The 23,395-nt window shown below is 38.7% G+C and overlaps 2 protein-coding genes across 3 annotated transcripts; both read right to left on the reverse strand.

The window, feature by feature from the left end:
- Positions 1-10,853: 10,853 nt before the first annotated feature.
- Positions 10,854-12,904, reverse strand: LOC114821030 (DNA damage-binding protein 1-like). 2 transcript variants are annotated; one of them, XM_029092726.2, is made up of 5 exons: positions 12,457-12,904; positions 12,086-12,188; positions 11,762-11,941; positions 11,455-11,664; positions 10,854-11,222 (listed from the first exon to the last, which is right to left on the reverse strand). In XM_029092726.2, exons 1-4 carry the CDS (start codon positions 12,531-12,533, stop codon positions 11,548-11,550), a joined length of 477 nt encoding a protein of 158 aa, XP_028948559.1. In that variant the 5' UTR covers positions 12,534-12,904; the 3' UTR covers positions 10,854-11,222; positions 11,455-11,547. The 2 variants fall into 2 exon arrangements, with proteins under 2 accessions (XP_028948559.1, XP_028948565.1); XM_029092732.2 differs by having other exon boundaries at positions 11,774-11,941; positions 12,457-12,760.
- A 3,980-nt stretch (positions 12,905-16,884) lies between these two features.
- On the reverse strand, positions 16,885-21,445 carry LOC103431407 (LRR receptor-like serine/threonine-protein kinase HSL2). The gene is made up of 2 exons (XM_029092740.2): positions 18,375-21,445; positions 16,885-17,673 (listed from the first exon to the last, which is right to left on the reverse strand). The coding sequence occupies exons 1-2, from the start codon at positions 20,956-20,958 to the stop codon at positions 17,294-17,296; spliced, it is 2,964 nt and encodes a 987-aa protein (XP_028948573.1). The 5' UTR covers positions 20,959-21,445; the 3' UTR covers positions 16,885-17,293.
- Between the last annotated feature and the right edge of the window lie 1,950 nt (positions 21,446-23,395).

Raw genomic sequence — 23,395 nt, forward strand, 5'->3', positions numbered from 1 at the left:
CCTCTGCCATTGCTTGCCTCCACTCGGGATATTTATTTGCTTGACTGAAACAAGTAGGTTCAACTAAATCATCAACAGTAATAGCAAGTAAAGCATACTTAGGATTGGGTTGTCGAATCCCATCCTTAGCACGGGTGACCATGGAGTGAGAGGAAGTAGTTAGTGGAAGTGGCAGAGACTGCCCTATATTCGAACTGGGGAAAGAGCTGATGGGTGTGGGACGTAAAGGGGATGGATCTGATATGGGAGTGGTGTTAGTAGGTAGTATATTGGGAGTAGGTTGGGAAGAAGAGGTTATAATAGGAGTAAGAGAAGTGATAGGATATTGGGGCCCTAATTCTAACGTGGCAGGAAGTGCATCAGAGGAAGAAGAGGGAATAGTAGGAATGGAGTCTTTGTATGGAAAAGACTTTTCATCAAAAACAACATGGCGAGATAAAAATATGCGACCTGTAAATGGATCTAAACAACGATATCCTTGTTGATTTAATGAATATCCGAGAAATATGCACTTTTTGGAACGAAATTGCAACTTGTTATTGTTATATGGACGTAAGTATGGAAAACATGCACAGCCAAATACTTTAAGAAAATCGAATTGAGGAGATTTTGAAAATAATTTGTAATAAGGAGAATCATTTTGTAAAACTTTTGTTGGCAACCGATTGATAAGGTAGTTAGCCGTATGAAAGGCTTCAACCCAAAAGGATGCAGGCAAAGATGCATGAGCAAGAAGAGTAAGTCCAGTTTCGACCAAATGACGGTGTTTTCTTTCGGCTAAGCCATTTTGTTCCGGATGATGTGGGCAAGTGAAACGATGATGTATGCCACGAGTTGCCAAAAATTGTTTAAAATGAGTATTGATATATTCGCCACCTCCATCCGTTTGAAATGATTTTATTGTTGTACTAAACATGTTTTCCACTAATTTTTGAAAAGTGACAAAAGTTGCAAAGACGTCAGATTTTAATTTTAAAGGATAAATCTAAGAATACCTAGAGAAATCATCAATAAAAATAACATAATATTTGAATCCATTAATAGAATGAGACGGAGACGTCCATACATCAGAGTGGATCAATTCTAAAGGAAATGACGATAAAGAAGTAGACAATGAAAAAGGTAATTTATGACTCTTACCCAGTGGACATGAGTGACACACTTCACTGTTGACTTTACCAGAAATGGGCAATTTATTTCTAGTGACAAGAAGTTGCAAAATGGAACTAGATGGATGTCCTAAACGAGAATGCCAAATACTATCTGATACACGAGTACCGATGCATGCAAAAACGCCATTATTGTTTGAGATGGAAAGTCTGGAAAAGGGGTAGAAGCCATTCCTACTCTGGCCGTGCAAAAGGATCTTCCCCGTTTGCATGTCCTGAATATGATAAGAGGTAGGAGACAAAGTTAGAGAACACTTGTTATCTGTGGTAAAACGATTGATGGAGATGACATTAGTTGTAGCATTAGGGCAATAAAGAGTGTTTGATAATTTAAAGGTGTGATGAGGTGTTCGAATATAGGAATGGCCAACTTTTGAAATATGCAAACCTGTGCCACCAACTACTATGTTCACATGATCAGTTCCATGATAGTCACGGGCAGCAGGGACTTGAGCTAAGTCGTTGGTGATGTGGGCGTTGGCACCAGAATCGAAGAGCCAGTCTTGAATAGCAGGGGTACTGCGAGAGCCTGAGGATGGAGCAGCTGCAGCAAAGGCTTGAAGACGAGAGCCAGGAACACATCCCTCATAGGCCATATTCAGACAGTTGAAACAGTCAATGGCAGCATGTCCGTGGCGTTGACAAATTTGGCATTGAACTCTCCCAGAAGAATAAAAAACATTACCTCCAGAACCACCATTGGAATGTGCAGTACCAAGGACTCCATCATTGTTGGAGCGATGTGGAGGACCTGAGGGATGAGCAAAGCGTGGTCCTCCAGGTTTGTGGTAATGTCCAGTGTGGAAATTATGACCACCAGAAGAAGATCCACGTCCACCACGGTAGGAAGAGCCACGACCCCGGAAACCACCACCAGAGCGTCCTCCACGCTGAGCAGCAAGAATAGTCGGTGCAGCGTCAGAAGGAAGAATGGAGTGACCTTTTTGGCGTCGCTTTGCGCTGAGAAGAAGAGCTTCTAAAGCAGCATAGGAAATGGCTTCATCTCGAGCCTGTGCAGATGCCACAGTACTCTCATAAGCCGGGCCAACATTGTTAAGAACGATGGCCACCAAGTCCTCATCAGATATAGGAGAACTAGAGAGGGAGAGAGTATCGGCAATGTCATTGACACGATCCAAAAAATCAGCAATGGAAGTGTCACCACGATGAGTGTTCATTAACTTACTTCGGAGCTGAAGAAGACGGCCGGTAGACTGAGAAGCATATCTGTCCCGAAGAGAGGTCCAGATAGAGTGGGAGCTCGTCTTACCAATGAGAGTGGCAAGAACAGTAGGATGAACAGAACTATTTAACCAAGACATCACCATGGCGTCTTGTTGGATCCAGGCCTCATAGGTCGGATTAGGTTCAGTAGTAGTGTTGCCTGCAGTGTCCTTGAGGAAGGCAGGAGGGCAAACACTGGTTCCATCGACAAAAGGGACCAAGTTCCGGCTCCGAAGAAGAGGCAGCATCTGTGCTTGCCACAGGGGATAGTTGGTACGGTCCAACTTGATAGTGAGGAAATTGGAGACATTGGGAAGAACTGGAGAAGAAATGGGGGGAGATGATTCATGTGCAGAAGCCATCGGGAAAAAAAAATGGGTGTTTTGAGGTTGTCGTTAGACTGGGCTCTGTGATACCATAAAGGAATATACTTTAGCTCAGTAACCTCTATCTGCTTCAATAGCAGTATGGTCTTTATACAGTTTTACATACACCCGCATGCAATAAACAATAGCACACGCATGCAATAAATAACTACAATAAAGTGATTGTCTAGTTGTGAGATCATGCAATATTCTTCTGCCCATCTTCATCAGCATCTTCGACAGGACTTCATGGGTTTCATTTAGAATAGTCATTTCATCATGTCAGCAGCACATGGCTTATCAGCACATGGCTTATCAGTCATGATACAAAAAAATATAATTTACAGTTTCCCTTCACTTGTATTATGATGTGGGTACATAGAAAAATTTCCCCAAAACTATGTCCCCTCTCTTAAAGAGAGACTCCATCTCATCTCAGATTTTGCAAAAGGCCAGAATTCCCTCTTTTCGCTGCAGTTCGCTCTAATTCAAGAAAACTTTTGGTAAACCATAAGAGCCGTTTAAATAATCAAATCCTCTGCCATCCGATGGTGCTAAGGAGTTGGGACAAAGAATTTGAAAGGTTAAAGTCGTAATAAATAAAACTCAATGAAAGGTTAAAAGACTAAATACATAAAAGTTAGTTCAATGCGATCATATGTAACCCAAAATTTGTTTTTCTTCGGTCAAAAACTCAAAAGTCTAAATATTTGATAAGGTTATATCCCAATTTGTTGATTGATGGGTCGTCTAACTGGACCACTCTATTGTGCCGCTCGTCCTCTGAAACACCCAATGGTGACAAAATCTTACTCATCTTCTAATAGCTAAGATCAAGAAACGATTTAAAAGGTTGCCGTCAACGAAGTTTTTGGCATCCAAACTCCTCTTGCCATATTACAACGAACACCACCCTTCATGGTTAAACCCTATCTCAATCACCCTTCTCAAGTTCGACTGCAGCTTCTCAAAATATGCATATAAAAGAGAAGTAATGATTCCCATGGAACCATTTTCAGTGATAAAGATATGAGTGTCGGAACTTGTTACTCAACCGAGTCTAGTTTGACAAGAGAACGAACACGACTAATTATTTCATCAAGGTAAATGGATACACAGACTTCAGTTGCAAAGCTATCATTTCTCTGAACAGTAAAGACAGCATAACAACCTTCAGAATCAAGGTATATGCCCTGCCAATTGACATGGAATCTGATAAGCATTTTGCCTTAGTGATGAAATCTCCATTAGTCTGTAGATCACGGGGAAGTACGGTGTCAACTGTCAAGGCGTTCCCATTTAGACTCCAACCTTAGAGCGACATCATCCCCAAGTTTCGAAAATTAGATAACAACCTTGAGGTACTCTAGTTGGCACTGCTCACGGTTGCTAGCGGTTGGCCATTGCATGCATTCACTAAATAAACTGCACATTTGGTTTCCTCATTACAAATCATGTCTTCTCTTCTCAGAACAAGAGAATACCTGAGCTAGATTGGGTATTAGATTCTGTGTTCATTGGCAAGGGAATTTACCTCGGGCCTTCTCTCATTCTGAGAAGAGAGATCTGATTTGTAATAAGCAAACCAAAGGTGCGGTTTGTTCTTTGAATGCCTACAAGGGTCAACTCCTAGCAACCGTGAGCGGTGCTGACTATAGTACCTCACGTTACTATACAATTGGAAACTAGGGGATGATGGCCCTGTAAAGTAGTACGAATGAGAACACCCTAACATCATACTTCCCCTTAATCTACAGACTGATGGAGATTTCATCACTAAGGAAAAATGGTTATTAGATTTCATGACCGTTGGCAGAGGCATTTACCTTGATGCTGAAGGTTGCTATGCTGTCTTCACTATTTGGAAAAATGGTAGTTCTGCAACTGATTTTGAAGTCAATGGACCCATTTCTTTTGACGAAATAATTATTCATTTTTGGCATGGTGCTCTTGTGCAAGCTAGACTTGGTTGAAAAACAAGTTCTGACGCTCATCTTTATCACTGAAAATGGTTGCCTCGGAATCATTACTTCTCTTCCTTAAGAAAAATACATATTTTTTTAGAAACTACAGTCGAACTTGGAAGGGTGAATGGGAAAGGGTTTAACCATGAAGAGTGGCGTTCATTATACCATGGCAAGATGAGTTTGGATTCCAAGTGTTAACTACATTGCAATATTTGGGAATTGAAGGGAAAATTAAGAAGAAAGGATGAATAGAAGGATGAACACAGAGATATTAGAGAGAGAGAGAGAGAAAGAGTTTAGAGAGAGAAATAGGATTTGTATTGACTGACTAAATGAAGATTACACACACTATTTTTATAAGAGAAATCCTAACTACTCTCACCAAATACTAACAAATTTACTAACTGTATTGCTACTATATTTCTAACTGTATTACTGACTTGTACCCTTAATACTCTCCCTCAATCTCAACTGGGGAAACCCAGTTTGAGATTGGAAGAACATCAGCAATCACTACTATGAAACCCAGAAAAATAGAACAAACTTGAACCAATTGCAATCTTGCAATCCTTCTGGATGATTGAATTCATCCAACTCAGATTCAATAGCTTCATCAGTATCAACATCAATCAAATTTTGCATATGACTAACATAACTATTGGGCGTTTATATAAAGCTCATTCAGCTTCAAGTTCGGCGCCAAACTGCCCTGATCGTGCAACATCCTTATCCAGATTCCGGATAGCAGCATGGTTAATTAAACCATCATCCTCACTAGCATGTATTTGCTACCGCCAAACTATCCCCCATTCATCATTTCTATGCACTTTTGAGCATCATTCCTTGAATCATAGTAAGAATGTGGCACATTAACTGCCTTCCAGACATCTCCACTAGCACATAATTATGCTCCCTCGTTTACTAGAGTATCTGCAGTATTCAAATTCTCCATGTAAATGATCTAAATGATATGCTTTTCTGAATCATTATCCAACTCTGCACTAAAATGTTCATTTGAATCTATATATGTAGGGTTGCACTCATGACCTCCAGTAAGCTTTTGTGGAGACTTGTCATCTTCTTCCATGTCTGTGGGACTCGTCACCTTGTAGGAAGAGTAGCTGTAATTGACACCCTTCCTCTACCTCTAACAGGAGCTTCTCAAAGGACAACCTTCTATAAGGTAGTCATAACACACCCTCATGTCAGTATAACAACTTCTTACGGGTTTACCCTACGTGGGATTCACTGTCAACAATCTCATTCAACTTGGCTTCAGCCTTTAATATTTACAAAAAATAGAAAATTAACAAAATATAGTGTGGCATCGGCCTTAACTATAGCACCACGGGATCGCCCTTTGTGGATTTTTACCAAAAACAACTTCTTTGAACAATGGCATCGGCCTTCACAATTTCAACAACTAAAAATCAACATCTATGTAGGATTACCCTTCGTGGGATTTACCTACTCAAAACACGGGATTACCTTTCGTGTGATTTACTGTTAACAACTTCTTCTAACCTTTGTAGGATTTACTTATTCACATCACAAAATTATCCTTCATGGGATTTACCGTTTACAACTTCTTCAAAATTCATCGTATAACCGGACTTACTGTAGATTCATGCTGACAACTGAGTTGGTTCGACTCTGAAATTATAGGCTGAGATAAGAAAACATACTGCACAAACTCCTCAATAAGCACCTGAACAATCTTCTTCGACATTACACTTCTCATTTTGGCACAAACCATAATCTGAATAACCGTTTCGCATAAAAAAAGAATCAAACCCATTAAAGAGAGAGAGATTCATTTCTGCAAGTCAATCTTTAGCCCAACAATGCAATGTGTGCATTTTAGAATGTGACCAACACTCTCTGTAAATCTTCAAATGCAGACTGCTTCAAGGCAAAAGAAAGATGGCTTCAAGCCAAAAGAAAGTGTGTTTGCTACTTTGTGTACAACTCTAAGCCAGACATAGCTACCGAATAAGAAAATTGTAGGCAGACTCCAAGTCAAAAGAAAAAAAAAACTGTATTGCTTCCATAACTAGTTTGATAATGGTGTAACGTCGTTCTTGAACCAGAACAACTTTGTGCCCAATCCTCTAATTGACATAAGCAAGAAATATGACACCATTTTGCTGAGAAAAACGCATGTTAATGAAATCTCAAAACATGAACCAAGAGAGAAAACGAGCAGCAAAACATCAAAGATGCAAAACCTAGAGAGAATAAAGAACTATCTTGTATGGAGCAATTAGTCGAAACCATTAACAACCACACAAAAAAACCTAGAAAAGATTCATTCTAATTGTTCAAGAATTTGGAGAAAAAGGACTGAAAACATAACCTTCACATGAAACTTTTGAGTTGGGCATTTCGACAAACACCTGGACTGCACCCATTGTTGTGTTCCTTTCAAGTGCAAATATAAGGATAGTATAATGGCACAAGTAAGGGTGTCGAACCACAGAGACTGATTAGAACTCTACAAATTACTAGCTTTATGAGAACTCTAACTACATAATGAAAATGCAAACTGAATTTAGACTTTTCAATTGAAAACTAAAATAACTTAAAAATGCAAGAAAGATAAAGATAAAGATAAATGATAGGCTGATTAAGAAACGATGGGAATGGAACTAGAGATACCGATTTCACCATTAGAAGTCAATTCCATGAAAATTAAGTCAAAACGTATTCAACTCTCCAATCTACAACTAGGGTTCATTTATTTATTTATGATCATCCATTTGATGTGTGGTTTTGATCAAGTACTCCTAATCTGCAACCTAGTTGTGATGTTCAACTTAGATTACCAAATAAGAATCCATTAAGAACAAGAAAACTTCCAAGAACCAAAGAAATCACATGACGGGATGTATGCATAGCAGTTTCTTCATTCATTCACATGTCCACCAAGATTAAGCATGATGTGTACTATAACCTTGATCAAATAATTCATAAGCAACCCTAATGGTGATCAAACATAAAGATTAACAAACAAATTATACCATAAAATCAATGAATGAAACAAGAACACAGATTGGTAGTTTGAATACTTTAACTTAATAACATAGAGTAGTTTTGCAAGGCTACATCGAAATCCCCAGCTATGAACTTAATTACACAACATGATTAGAGAATATATAAATATCAATAACAACATGAGTGAAATTAAAGTTCATAGAAGAAACCCCCTTGAAGCAATTCTGATGTTGAACTTCTCCAAGAACAGCGCGGCTACGTGGTTTCTTCGGTGGCTGCAGATGGTGAATGGAAATAGGGTTTTGTTTCTGGAAGAAAGGCCAAAGAAAGAGAAGAGAGAGAGCTCTGGGCGACCTCAAGGGGAAGCTTGTGTAAAAGTGGCTAAAACTCTCAGTTTTATAAGGTTAAAAAGGTTATTACAGATTGCCAATACATCCCAGTAATTAGGCATTTACCTCCCACATTTTTTTGTTGTTATTGGTCTTATAAAGAGTCATATTCATCACCATATTCAGTTTCCACTTTAATTCTTTGTCTACATCAGCATCCTTATTCAAATCTCCACTTTTAGCACCATTTTGCCTTATTTGTCCTCAACTGAGCTCCAAAATACGATTAGCTGCACACTAACACAAAAGAGGGTAAAATGCAACTCGTTTAACTCAAAAATATCACAAAGGGACTAAGGATGAATGGTATAAATGTATGAAATATATGAGTTATCACTTATGTCTGATTTTTCTTCCATACCAAAGAACAGAGTAGAGATCAAAGAATTCACTGACCCATTCTTTCAAATAGTTGGAATGCACATAATCATAACCTGAAGAGCTCCCAAGATTTGCAATCTTGAACAAACAACCACCAACTCCCGATTTCTTCCTCCTCTGTTTTTCTCTCTGGATCCGATTTCGTCCAAGTTTTTCCCGATTTCAGCCAATGGTGATCTTCGAATGGCCTCGTTGTTCGTACGTCGACCCAAGTCCAAAGCTCACATGTGATGTGACAAAAAACTTGATTCCAAATCCTCCAAATGGGCAAGAACTTTCTCTAATTTCCAATTCTCCAAACATTCCAAGAGTCACAGAAAATCAAACCCAAAGAGAGAGAGAGAAAGAGAGAGATTCATATCTTTAAGTAAATCTTCAGCAATAGTGATAACCGTGGTGATTGCCATCCCCAGTGAAGAGAGCTCAACCTCATTGTACTGCGTTATGTACCTCTTAGCAAGATTGACGTAGAAGAAGAGCGATTTCTTAGTGTTGGAGACCTAAATTATGTTCTTCGATAACTCAACTGATAACGGTGGTGGAGATATGACTCTCTGCATTTACTCTACCGCCATTTTTCTCTGAAATTTTCTCCAACTTTCGATCTCTCTCTTTTGATCGGGAACGGGGAAACTCATAAATTTGATCGGAAAGAAATCAACCCAGAAGTCAAAGAACAATCGCGAAAGCACCTAGAAACTTATCCTAACATCTAATGAAAATTTGGAAAGAAACTAAGTTAGAAACAGATGTAAAATAATGGAAAATGGAACCACCAGAATCCATGGCGTAAGCTTGGTGGCTCTGATACCATGTTAACTACATTGCAATATTTGGGAATTGAAGGGAAAATTAAGAAGAAATGATGAACACAAAGATATTAGAGAGAAAGAGTTTAGAGAGAGAAATAGGATTTGTATTGACTGACTAAATGAAGGTTACACACACTGTTTTTATAAGAGAAATCCTAACTACTCTCACCAAATACTAACAAACTTACTAACTGTATTGCTAACTGTATTACTGACTTGTACCCTTAATACCAAGAACTTCGTAGATGACAATCTACTTAAATACTTCCTTGATCTCAGCTACGAGAATATGAGTGAGATTCCATCCCTAATGGGTATTTCAAAGCACGAGCTGCACAATAAAGTGGTCGAGTTGGGACAACGCATCAATCAACTAATTGGCATCTAACCCTTCTAAAAATTTTTGGACTTTGCGCTTTTTACCAAAGGTAAACAACTTTTAGGGTTACATACAGTATTCTAAAAAGAGGGCTAGGCGACTCCTAGGCGCTAGGCGTTGGGCTGCCACGACCATTATTCCAAAAACGTTCAACAAATCAGCAAGGCGGCCTTGGTGGCGAACTAGGCAGTTCTGTTAAAAAGTATATATACATACCGTTGTTTCACAGCATCACCTAAAAGAAGAGGCGTTCACATAATATTGAAGAGAGAGAGCGAGAGAGTGAGAAAACATCATGGAAGAGAGAGCGATGCTAAATTAGAATAACAGATATGCAATTGCAGGGATAAACAAAAAATTGACTTGGATAGTTGGGATTTCTTCAACTAAGCATGCAATTTTCTTCGATGCGCTTGAGGTTTTGGGAAATTTTACAAAGGAAAAAGAAGATGGGCGAAGCAGGGAAATTTTGCAAAGGAAGAAGAAGATGGGCAGAGCAATCGAAGGCGAGGAAGAGGAAACAGAAAAGATAAAGGCCTTCGCGTTTTCCAAGGCCTCAATAACCCATCTCATCTTTTTGACCGGTGTCCACTACTTTCCACTATTAATTACCCACCTTTAGTCTCCAATTAATTACCCACTATCAACTTATAATTATAATAAAGTAAAATAAAAATAGTTACCCTTTCGACTAGTAAATATGTTGTATATTGGTAATGTTAGAGAGACTAAATCTTATCCATAAATTTCATACAAGTATAATTTTTTGTAAGTGTCAATATGCACTTATTTACAAGATATACAAGAAAATTACCTAAATTTGCCTTGACCCCTCCGCCTAGCCGCCTAGGCGCAAGACGCTAGCCCGTCGCCCGACTAGCGCCTAGCGTTTTTTAGAACCTTGGTTACATATGATGTTATTGAATTGAGTTCTATGTATTAAGGCTTTAACCTTTCATTGAGCTCTATTTTTTAAGGAAAACTAATGAAAATGGTTAAAAACTTTGAGTTTTAATGATAAGGACAAAATAAATGGTAAAGTGAATAATACCAGTATTGACTTTTTAGTGTAAAAATGTGGTTTTTCGTTAAAATGAACAGTAGGAGGAGCTTTTCGTTAAGATTCCTTATTTTTTAAGGCTTTAACCTACAATTGATACAAGTGTGCTTCAGTAGCAGTTGTCAATAAAACATGTCATATAAGTAATTAAAACATCAACAGGCCCTACCATTTTTGTAGGTGGTGCTATACAAGACCAACTTTTCCACATCCTTCTCAATTTTCGGCCATTGGATTGAATAAATTGGAAATGAGCAGAGAACAAGAATTAACGAGTGTATGAAACGTAAACATAGGTGTGTGGATAGCACCACATTTTTTAATGATGGCATCTCTAAGACATGGAAAATTACGAGGGAAAAGAAAACCTTGGAAAGAGTTGCCGTGACAACGTGAATCTTACGGCCTGCTGCTGCTGGGAGAACCCATTCTTGATTTAGCTCCCCAAATGAACTGACGAGTCTTACAGAACGTTCAGTGAGCTGAAATGTTATTTAATCAACCAGCATGAACTTAGAATCCAAATGAATCATTATAACCAGAAAGTATTGAATTCAGGACTAAACGATCTAACAGTTTAACACTGAACCCATTTCTAACGCAACATACCCCAAATCGACCAGACTAGCTGGTTCATCATAACTACCATGTAAGGGCCTAGACATGTCAAATTGAAATTTAAATTAGAAAGCGAGGATAAATTCGATAACTTACTTGCACAACTTGATCCGCAATAGCATTATGGCAAAGGAAATCTCTTCAGAACCCAAGCTCTTATCTTATATTCTTCTAAGTTACCTTGAGAATCTATTTCAAAAACTTGTGCTGTCCTATGTAGCAGCTTACAACCAGGACTGTGTCATACGGATCGATTGTGACATAGGACCACATCCCTACAATGTCTCCCAACCCACGATACGAAGCCTAGCCAGAGGCATATGATAAAGAACAAGTAATTTGTATCAGTGTGGGAACAAAATGCAGATGTTCAAAAGAAATTAAATGCTAAAATAAGACAAACCAGTTCTTTTACTTCAATTTGATCTCGAACCAGGCGTAAAGAACTATCCTTTTGAGCTCCTGAGCAAGTTACAACCCGAGATCGACCTTCCATCCCAACATAACGACACAGATTGGCATAGGTTTTTACAATTGTTATACATACAGCAATTGCATCCGTCCTTTGATGTAGCTCTACAAGCTGTGTTTGCATAACAATGGGACGTCAACATCTATTACTGCAAATTAACTTTTAATACCAAAAAAAAATTAGAATCAATGTGCTTAATTCAGTTAAAACCTCATAAATAATGGAAATAAAAACATACAAGTATGAATGTAATACCTGTGAGCCCCCAGAACTTGATCCCACATAGACAAGTCCACTGTCTAGGCATGAAATTGAAGATGCAGCAGATATCTCCCCCAAAGGCTCAGTATGGAGTCCACTACATCATACGAAAGTGAATCTTTGAGATGATCAAAGCATCAAACAAGATCCACAACACAATAATTTTTTTTTTTTTCTACTCACGTTTCATTTTCATGCTCTAATCTTACGCGTATGAGTTGGCCACATGTGGTACCAATCATGTACGCATATCCATCTCCATTCACTTTTTGCAAACGCCGTCCCATAATACTATAATTAAATGAAATACATAATTAACTAATTCTAACATGAATTTCTAATTCAAACCAATATTTGTAACTTACAGGTATCTGGTTTTCTGTATGATCTCTGGTTCGACGACAGTAAAGGATTTTGCTTTGTCCCTAAACAATAACTCCATAAAGTGGCCCAGACACTGGAATCAGAAACTGAGCTCCGTCAAGCTTATTCCAGGACCAAAGAGTGTTAGAAAATTTGTTCTCATCCTGAGTAAACTCGTATGTTCTGAACTTGATACCATCGCGCATCATTGTTGCTATCACCATTACAGTCCTGCATTAATCAATTAGAATGCTATGAAAATCAAGGACTTTATCCAGAAATAACTCAAACACCAAACGGAACAAATAATTAATTATTTCCCTAATCAATTATTTCAAATATAAGTTAAAAGCATATCATTACAACAAACCTAATAATGTTTAAAAAAAGGCGAAAAACTCTCTTAATCATATACCCAACTATGAAATTGAAACAATCTTAATTCTTAATAGCATTCAACCTAGAAAAACAATATTAAAAAGATTACAATTTTTAATAATTTTTTTTCTATTTTCCTTATTTTTTCTATTTTTTATAATTTTTTTAATGTTGGATTAATTATATCCGTTGATTATCAAATTGATTTGGAATCGGACGCACCAGATTGGGTCACGTGGCGCAATGTTAATAATTTTAAATTTTTGCCGTTGAAAAACCAATGGTTTACAATTCGCCATTTCAGCAAGCCGTTTGAGAGTTCTATTTTGTCTCCCACTCTCCTTGCCCAATGGCAATAGGCCAGGCTTAAGAAGGCTGGGCACTTGGGCTAGCAGTAGTTGGCCCACCACTTGCTTTTGGTTTATTGGACTATTGGAAAGGGTTTTTTGGGTTAGACGGCAACATTGTTGCCTTTGCCCCTCCCTGCCACCAACTAGTGAAGAAGCTCTAAAATTGGTTTGCAGCAGTACCTCAAAGAGAGACCTATGTACCTAAATTATGTATTTCAACAACTTGATGAAGTTTTGCACGAATCTAAACCCTTACACTATGTTTGGATGAGGGAAATAAATTTGAAATTTTGACAAAAGTCAGAATTTATAAATTGACCTGCACCAATTTCCTTATTTAGATTCATAGAAATAGAAATTTACAATTTCCTCGTGAAAAAAAAAAACTTAGAATTTGAGACCACCAATTTTCAAGTTTAAATTATATGGAAATAAGTGTCATTTCCAAATTTTTATGAGTGTGAGTTCAAAAATATCAAATTTCATACTCAAATTCCATTGTTTTTCAGGTTAACCACATAAGAAAATTTACAAATTCTAGAAATTAAAATTCTATCATTTTAAAATTCCTTAGTAATTTTAAATATTTTCATCCAAACAAAATGTTAAAAAACCTGAAAATTTTGTTGAATTTCAAATCTCAAAATTCAAAATTCAAACTTTCAAAATTTCAAAAGCATAATGATACAGTGTAGTGTGATCCATACAAACTTACACTATCAAGTTGACTACTACTTTTGTGAATCAAATCCAAACACTTTCTCTAACTCATAAAGAACATGATGAACATGAAGAACACTCATAGGAAAACCCATAAGAGTCTCATGACATTTTAACTCATATTTTGACCATTTTAACACGTTTAACAAAACTACCAACTAAGTAGCTACCTTAGGGGTTCTTATGTCAACTTAATTCTCAATTAACAAGACAATAGGAGCCCAAATTTAAGCAGAAGAAGTGGAGAACCTTATATAGTTTGGAATTGCAATGCAATAGGGTTCTTTTGTATATCATTACTCTTGATCACATTGTTTAGTTAATAGTTTATTCATATTTGCAATCCAATGTGATTCTCTTGTCGATATGATTACTTTGAATGTGATTTGGAACGTATTTCCTAAATCGTATTCATATATTTTGGCGAGAGATTCTTACTCATATCATAGAGTATTCTCCGTCAACTGTTTGATTGTTAAATATCCCTTGTTGTACACTCATATACCTCCATGATTAGGTAGCTTAACCCCAACGATATCGTGGACACCCTCGCAATGAATGAATATAGCAAGATATATATATATATATATATATATATATATATATATATATATATAATTTGATAATGTAAAAGCAATGAACAAAATGTATCTAAAACTAACAATAAAATACAAAAGCTGATTACAAAATACAGTATATTTAGCAAATAACTTTAAAAAAAATAAAAAAAAAACATCTGGAATTTTTTATCGAAATAAGTTCAGAAAATTTCGAATCAGAAATTCAAAATTTTTGGAATTCTAAATTCTAATTTTCATTCCACCTTTTAGAAAAATTCCGATTCATAAATTTTCAGGTTTAGATTAAGAAAGTTTAATGTCGGAATCAGAAACACCATTCTGACTTGCACACTTAAATATATAGACAATGAGATTTTGCATACAAATTCTTTAGAGCACTTCAGTGTGTAAGAGCCCCTTTGGTAATAGGTAATTCAATTCCTTCAAGTAAATAATAACCATCTTTAATAACTCTCCCCTCAGGCACTCGAGCCTTAGACTTCCGCTTGACCTCTCCCAAGGGCTCCCTTCAGCCCAATTGCCCGACTGGGCTGGCATTACTGTAGGGGGCATTCGGCTTGCAATTGTTGCCCCCAGGTCTATTGCCCACAGTGGACTTGCTAGCAGATGTGATGGAAAGAAAGTGGGACAACCACATCCAAAATCACTATTAAAAGAAAAATATACGGACACAAAGTTTGTTGGAAGTTAGAAAATGTAACTTTGAAAAGGGTTGGAAAAAATTCTCGAAAATCCCAAACCAAACCAAAAAAATTCCGATTTCAAACCAAAATTCCTAAAATTTTCGGGATGAAATACCAAACTGATCCTGAAATTTCGATACAAGATTCGGTATTGTCTACTCAATCTTTCGGTAATCCCATATTGAACCGAAAATAAATAATATAATTATATATATATATATATATATATTATATACATTTGAATTGTTGCTAAGTACTAGTAGCAATATAATTGGTGTGGTCTACAAATAGTAATCATAACCCTTTATGGCCACATCTGCCGGTACGAACCTTCCACAAATGTGTCTATTTCTTCAACACGAAATCAAAAAATTGTATTGTTAGTTTTCAAACATATTAGGTTTGTTACTTATTTTATTTTGGTTGCATGTTAATTTAACTTGGTATGAATGATTGTTATTTCAATTTGTATGAAATTTGGGAATACCAAATCATCCCGAAATATCGAAAATATTTCGGGAATCCCGAAATTGGGAATACCGAAATTTCAGTTTGGTATTGGTCTTCAAATTCTCATCCCAAAAATTTTCGATTTGGAATTCGGGATCCCATTTTCGATTTCGGATCCCATACCAAACCACCCCTACCTTTCAATATGAGCATATGGAGGACTAAACTCAAACCGTACAAACTTCACTGAGAAAAATTCCATCTGATTGTATTTGTGGAGCCTACTTAAGCTTCTTTGAGTGTTCTTTAAATTTCTCCCACATCTAAAAGGAGGAAGAAAAGAAACATACATAACACAAAAGAGTAGGTTTTATAGCCAACTCGACTAAACTCGTATTTATTGTTGCTAAAGTAATGATACTATTATATCTAATTTGACTAAACTCATGTTTGTCTAGAATGGCAAGCAAGACTAATTTTTTTTCTTTCAAAACATCCGTGGTACAAGAGGCAAAAACTTGATAAAAATAAATATGTGATCTTTCTTTTTTTCTAGTTCATACATTATAAGGGATGGCCAACGGTTACGGCAGGGTAACCGTGGTTATTTATCCATAACCGTTTATGTTCATACCTGAATAGCTGTTTATACAATGGGTGTTTGCCTAAACGGTTATACACATACCCATAACCGTTTATAAACGGTTAATCATGTACATAACCGCATACCTATTTAACCGTAACCGTTTAGTACCCGTTTACCCATTTACCCTTTTTAACCCGCTTATCCTTTCCTTTTTACCACTTACCCCTTTTTCATCTGTCTATATGTTTTTTTTAACAAATTGAAAATTAAAAAAGAAAAATTTGTCATTTGACAATCGAGGAGTCTACGTGTATTTTCAACACAAATATAATATGTTCCACTTTACTGCAGAAAATCTCATCTGACTGTTATGTTGGTGTATGGATCTAATGAATCAGACCCATCTGCATCATATATTAATTGTCACCAAAATTTGAACAACTGAATTAAACAAAAATCTAAGAGAGAGAGAGAGAGAGAGAGAGAGATAGCTTGTTGCTTACATGATAATATGAAGGAGTTGATGAGAGAGAAGATGAAAAGCAAGAGCTGTTTCATCTTTTCTCCAAATTAAAAATTTCCAAATTGCACTACACTAGCATATATCCAGACACTTGTAGTGAGATGATATATTCTCAAACTGTGCTGAGTCTATATTATATTAGCTACAAAAACCATGCACTACAGTCAATAGCATTGATTTAAGTTTTGTTTGATAGAGAACATAATTTGTGTTAATTTTACATATATAAAATAAACGGGTAAACGGTTATCCGTTTATAACTGCAGCTAATACCCATAATCACCTATTTAAATTTCACAGATAAACGGTTATACCCATAACCGTTTATTTATTTAAACGGTTACTCATAACCGTAACCATGAAATTTGTATGGGCGGATAACTGCAGTTACCCATAAGCGATGGATATTTGCCCATCCCTAATTATAACTGCTGAAAACGACCCATAATCTAAACCAGGGTGAATAATTTTTGATCCACCAATCCGGTACTACACTTATCACAATGATTGCTGAAAATTTCCCCATAGACTGAGTTACTGAGCTATGCAACAATGAATCAAAGGCTTATCATTTTGGACGGTCGGATGGTTTCTGATCTCTAAGCAATTCAACCACCCTTCTCATGGAGGGCCTGTTGATGGGGAATGCAGAGGTACAAAGAAGAGCCACCTTCAAAACCTTCTCAATCTTTTCGTAATCACGCGTCGACAGATCAATCCTTGGATCAATAATCTGGCAGAGATTGGCGCCGGAGAAACCGTTGTCATTGCTGCTTTCTTCTTCTCCTTCAGGAGTAGACATGGCAGCCTCTCTAACCCACTTGACAATGTCTGTGTTCTCACCAAAGGACGCGTCATTCGGACTCTTGCCGGTTATCAGTTCCAACAGCACCACACCGAAGCTGTAGACATCACTCTTCTCAGTGACTTTAAGAGTGTATGCGTACTCTGCAAGCCAAACACAATGTGATTTAGTATACATGTTCATATAATGTTCCTTTAAACCTAAACAATCAAATTACAATTAGTCCCAACATAAGTGATCATGAACTAAACGAAACAAACTAAAATACATCAACGGTTAACAATTGTTCACGTCAACATTTCTAATGAAAGCATACAGTAAGAATAAATGCAAAGTAAAAACTTTTTTTTTTGCCGAAAAAACAAAAACCATGTCATGATCATGTTGGTTGAGAAGCAATTAACTGTAACTCAGTGGATTAAAAGCATTAAACCGTACTCCCGAGATCTCAAATCCAGTGCCATAACACATAGCGGGAAAAGTAAAACTACCACGGTGATATAGAAATATATTTAGTTGACTATAAGTCAGCAAAGGGCAGTCACCAACCAAAGCTGTATATCCATGTTGGAAGCTAGTGTTTGTTGGCTCCCCCTAGCAATTTAGCCACTTGTATATATGCACAAGAAAGACTAGACACTAACGAAGACGACGGCCACAGGAACTTGGAGTGTGACTTTCAAATTCAGACAATCTAACCATACTTTTTCTAAGTTCAATCTTAACGTAAAAAACTATTTGGGTTGCCATCACGGATAGTGAGACACTCGGAGAATCAATCAAGACACCCAAAAAGAAAAATTTAGCAACCAACCAAATTTTTTTTTTTTTTGAAAAAACTCACCCGGCGCGATATATCCGTAGGACCCAGCAATCTGTGACATGGTACCACATCCGGCCGCCACGTCACGCTGCAAAGTCTTGGCGAGTCCGAAATCAGCCACCCGTGGGGTCCAGTCCTCGTCCAACAGTATGTTATTACTCTTTACGTCCCGGTGAACGATGGGCGGAGCACAGTCGTGGTGGAGGTAGGCCAAGCCGTAGGCCGACCCGACCGCGATGTTGAATCTTTTGGCCCAATCCTCCAAAGGCCCAACCTTTTCTCCATGCAAACAATCACCCAAGCTCCCATTCTCCATGTACTCATAACCCAAAATTCTACTTTCCTCACCACTACAACAAAACACCAATTTTACAATATTGCCATGTCGGATCCGACCCAACGTCTCCACTTCGGAGCTAAAAACGGATTCAGTTTCGGGTTTTCTTGCCCCGCCCCATAGCTTCTTAACCGCCACGGTCTGCCCCGTCTTCAGTGGCACTTTGTACACATGACCCGACCCACCCGTTGCAATCAGATTCTCCTCCGTTAATGATTGCATCACCTCCTCTTCGTTAAACCCGACCCGCTGGAATGTGGTGAGCCTGTAGAGCCGCTTCGTTTTACCGCCAAGTGCTTTGGATCGATATTTCAAAAACGAAAGAACCGACCCGACGACCAGAACAACACAAACGGATAAAATGACTATCAAAATTGGGGTAGGAGATTTGGGTTTGGAGCAGGTTGGGAAGTGATCCAGATCCGGACTGCACAAGTTCGGGTTACCCAGTAGACCCGAGCTGAAGGGACTGTAATCGAAACCCGTAGGTATTTTTCCGTACAGTTTATTATTCGAGACGTTGAACTGATTGAGCCTGAGCTTGGTCAACTCCGCCGGAATCTCACCGGTGAGTAAATTTTCCGAGAGATCCAAGTAATTCAATACCGGCAAGTAGCCGAGTTGCGGTGGGATCCCACCCGATAAGTGGTTGTGAGATAGGTTCAGCTCCGTCAACTGGGTCCACGAACTCACTGAACTCGGAATCTGACCGGAGAACATGTTCTCCTCCATTTTTAGCTTCTGCAAAATCTTCAGCTCCGTCATGCACGACGGCAAGTCGCCGGAGAATTGGTTGTTGCTCACGTCGAGGGTCGAGAGGTTCGTAAGCTTACAAATCGCCGACGGAAGTGCGCCGGAAAATTCATTGCTGGAGATCGTAAGCGTCGAGAATCTTGTAGCCGCCGAAATCGACGGAGAGACGCTGCCGTTGAATCTGTTGTTATTCATCGTCAGGAAATATAGCCCAGGCAGACCCCAAAACATGCCCGAAACGACGCCGTCGAGCTCATTGAATTCGATTCGAACGTATTCCAGAGAATGACACTTGTTTAACGTATCGGGTAAATTTCCGGAGAACTGGTTCTCCATAACTATCAAATTCCAGAGCTTTTTCCGGTAACAGAGGAACTTCGGCAGCTCGCCGGAAAACTTGTTTGTCGATACATCGAGGTCTGCCAAATCGGAATATCGGCCGAGATTTTCCGGGAGGGAGCCGGAGAAGCTGTTGTTGAAGATTTTGAACTGCTGCAAGTTGGGATTGGAAGCCAAGATCGGAGGAAGCTCGCCGGAGAAGAAATTGTCGTTGAGATTCAGAGACTCCAATTGCAATTGTGCAATTTTTTCTGGGAATTTTCCGGTGAAGCCGTTCATAGAGAGATCTAAGTACTGGAGAAAAGTCAGGTTTCCTATGCTCTCGGGCAGTTCGCCGAACATCTGGTTTGCGAATAGCTCGATCTGCGTCACGCTTGCCAATCCGCCGATGCTCGCCGGAATCGTACCGGATAGCGAATTCGTAGACAAATCGAGGTTCGTAAGAGACGCCAGGTTTCCGATGGAGTCCGGTATACGGCCTCTGAGGTTGCATTGGGGGGCAAAGAGGTTCTGGAGCTTCGTCAAGTTTCCGATTTCGGAAGGTAGCTCGCCGGGCTTCATCAATGGATTGATAGCGAGTTCCAAGTGAGTCAACTCACTGAGATTGCCCAAGAACTTGGGGATTGTGCCGGTGAGCAAGTTCCCGGAAAGCATCAGGACCTGCAAGGCGGGAAACCGGCCGAAACTCGCCGGAATGTCGCCGGTGAAGTTGTTGTCCATGAAGTTCAGGATTCGCAAGTCGGTGAACTCCGGCTGAAACTCCGGCAATGTTCCGACGAAGAGGTTGTTGTCGAGCTCGAGAACATGGAGGTGGGAGCAGAGAGAGAGGGTGTGGGTTTGGAGAGAGCCGCCGATGGAGTTGACGGACAGAGAGAGGTTCTGGAGGGTCCGAATGCTACAAAACCCGAACGGAAACCCGCCGGAAACGTTAAGCCCGGATAAGTTTACAGCAAGAACAGAGTCGATCTTCGGGTCGCATGTAATTCCCGTCCAGTTGCATGGATTGGGATCCGTGCTCGGGACCCAGTCGTCGAGATTTCCGTCCGGGTCGGACAGTTGGGCCTTGACCTGAATCAAGTGCTGAGTGTCGCCGGCCAAAGAGGCAGCGACGGTTAAAACGCATGCCAGCGCGGAAAATAATACTAAAACGGGCTTTACAGCTGCTAATTGTGTCATCCTAATAAATTTTTGGATACAGAAGTTAAGGTTTGAAGAGTGAGGAAATGAAATTCATGCTCTAAGCACAGGTAACGGTTTGAGAGATTGAGAGGGAGATATAATTTTCAAAGGGCTTCACGTGGAAGGTGCTTCATTTCTTCATCTTTTGGGATATTGTGAGAGAAAGTAGGTTTTGATTGGTGAATCGAAACTGTGAGGGAGAGATTTTTCAATGTATCGAAAATAGAGGCGGTTTAATTATATTTGGGAGGATATTATCGCTAAGTGGAGCAAATGAAACGTGATTCGATTTGGCTTTTTTAGGAGACGGTGACAACATTTAGTGTTGAGTTGGAACTTGGCAAAGTGTATTTAAAAGTGGAAGACCAAGATTGACAGGCGATTGATTGTATTTGTTCTAGAAGACGGAGAGATTTATTGGCTAGTTTGGTTTTATTTATGTGATTTCTTAATTTTGTTTTGGGAGGGACATTGGATTTGGAGCAGAGGACCAAAGGAAATTAGGAATGGGAATCAAATAGGGAGAATTTTCCATATTTTCGTGGCTCGGAAAATAATGTGATGTTTGTGGAGGATGGGAATTGATGCTTTTTGGTAAAGCCAATTAAGCATCAAGGACTACTATTTGGAATTTGTTAAGCATCAAGGACTACTATTTGGAATTTGAGACGAACAATGTGTGATATTTGTGAAGGATAAAGCCAGCTTCAGCAGCAAGCATGGCAAGAAGTTTTGGTTGAAGTCACTTATAGAATCCACACTACTCGTGGATGCTACTTAGTATTACGGTAAATAAAAGTTTATTTGCCGAAGTCAAAGGTATTTCACACCCTAGAGAGTAGGACTAATTTTTAGTAGGGTCCAGAAAGGTTAAAGGCATTTCAATTCATTATTGATCATGGTCAAATGACATACGTCCTCTCAAATCTTTCAATCAGAAAATCATCTGTGTTTTTGTCAGTTTCGTGCCTCAAACTCTAAAATAGAGAGCAAACCTGACTTGGAATTCGAACGCAATTCCACTGGACCACTAAGAGGTCACCAACCTTATTGATGTATCAACAAAAAAAAAAAGTGCGTGTAGTCACATTACCCAGAGCAAATGTGCTTCCCGTAAGAATTAATCTGATGATTAAGTAGTGCTTAATCTGTCAATGTGAACACTTATATAGATGGAGGAGGAATAGTGGAGGATCTTCTTAGAAGAATAACCTTTCGTTGGATGACAGTAGTGAGTTTCTTTGACTGAATTCCAAAAACACGTGGTTGTGTCTAAAGGTAGCAGACTTGAATTATGGTGCTGGTTGCAATAATTAATTGCTTCTAAGAAAAACACGACAACAAATAGTTACAACATCAAAGAATGAAAGCTAGTATATCGAGACGATGAGTAGTATGTATGAGACAATGAGTAGTATTTCTATTAATTAATGAAATATTTTTTATCAATCAAAAGAGGGTGAAAATACTACTTAGTTTTCTATTAAAAAAATAATGGGTAATAATGTAATTTCACAAGTCCAAATTTTACTATTTTTTATTGAAGTCTCACCTACAGGTTGTAACATCTCACATCGACCAACGAATAGGAGGTGATGTACTTTATATGTACATGCTCACCTCCTATAGCACGAGACCTTTTGGGAACTCACTGGCTTCGGGTTCCATCGAAACTCCGAAGTTAAGCAAGTTCGGGCGAGAGCAATCCTAGGATGTGTGCCCCACTAGGAAGTTCTCGTCTAAGTTCCTAGAAACAAAACCGTGAGAGCGTGACCGGGGCCCACAACGGAGAATATCGTATTACGACGGAGTTGAGACTGAGATGTGACAGAATGGTATCAAAGCCACTCTGCCGTTCAGTGCGAGTGTGCCGACGAGGATGTCGGGCCCTTAAGGGGGTGGATTGTGACATCTCACATCAACCAACGGAGAGGGGGTGATGTGCCTTATATGTACATGCCCACCTCTAATAGCACGAGGCTTTTTAGAAACACACTGGCTTCATATTCCATCAGAACTCCAAAGTTAAGTGAGTTCGGGTAAGAGCAATCTCAGGATGGGTGATCCACTATGAAGTTCTCGTTTGAGTTCCCACAAACAAAACCATAAGAGCGTGGTCGGGGCCCAAAGCAGACAATATCTTGTTACGGCGGAGCCGATCTGGAATGTGACACATGTGATGTTAAAATACCTCCAATATTAAAAAAATAAAATAAAATAAAAAAACCAAAACCTCTCACTCCCCCCACGTTCTCTCTCTCCTTCTCATTTTCTAAAAAAATATGTTCATACACACAAAGTGTGTAGGAAAATGCTAGTGTTAATAATTAAAAGCGCTTTTAGAGAATATTGTTGAGTTTCAAAATTACTTAAAGTACTTCATTCAAGAGGCGTCAGCTATGTGATTCTTATAGGAAACAGTTCAAATGTTTTT

Source organism: Malus domestica, chromosome 02 (genome assembly GCF_042453785.1).
Source record: "Malus domestica chromosome 02, GDT2T_hap1".
Taxonomy (NCBI): Eukaryota; Viridiplantae; Streptophyta; class Magnoliopsida; order Rosales; family Rosaceae; genus Malus; species Malus domestica.

What these genes read in the sequence shown, in the direction of transcription:
- LOC114821030 (XM_029092726.2), bottom strand. Translation starts at nt 12,533, where the DNA reads ATGGAGTTATTGTTTAGGGACAAAGCAAAATCCTTTACTGTCGTCGAA. An exon ending in ATACAGAAAACCAGATACCT is followed by an intron (nt 12,189 to 12,456) that starts GTAAGTTACAAA and finishes CGTATGATGTAG; the next exon opens with TGGACTCCATACTGAGCCTT. An exon ending in AAATTGAAGTAAAAGAACTG is followed by an intron (nt 11,665 to 11,761) that starts GTTTGTCTTATT and finishes GCCTCTGGCTAG; the next exon opens with GCTTCGTATCGTGGGTTGGG.
- LOC103431407 (XM_029092740.2), bottom strand. Translation starts at nt 20,958, where the DNA reads ATGACACAATTAGCAGCTGTAAAGCCCGTTTTAGTATTATTTTCCGCG. An exon ending in CTACGGATATATCGCGCCGG is followed by an intron (nt 17,674 to 18,374) that starts GTGAGTTTTTTC and finishes TTTGGCTTGCAG; the next exon opens with AGTACGCATACACTCTTAAA.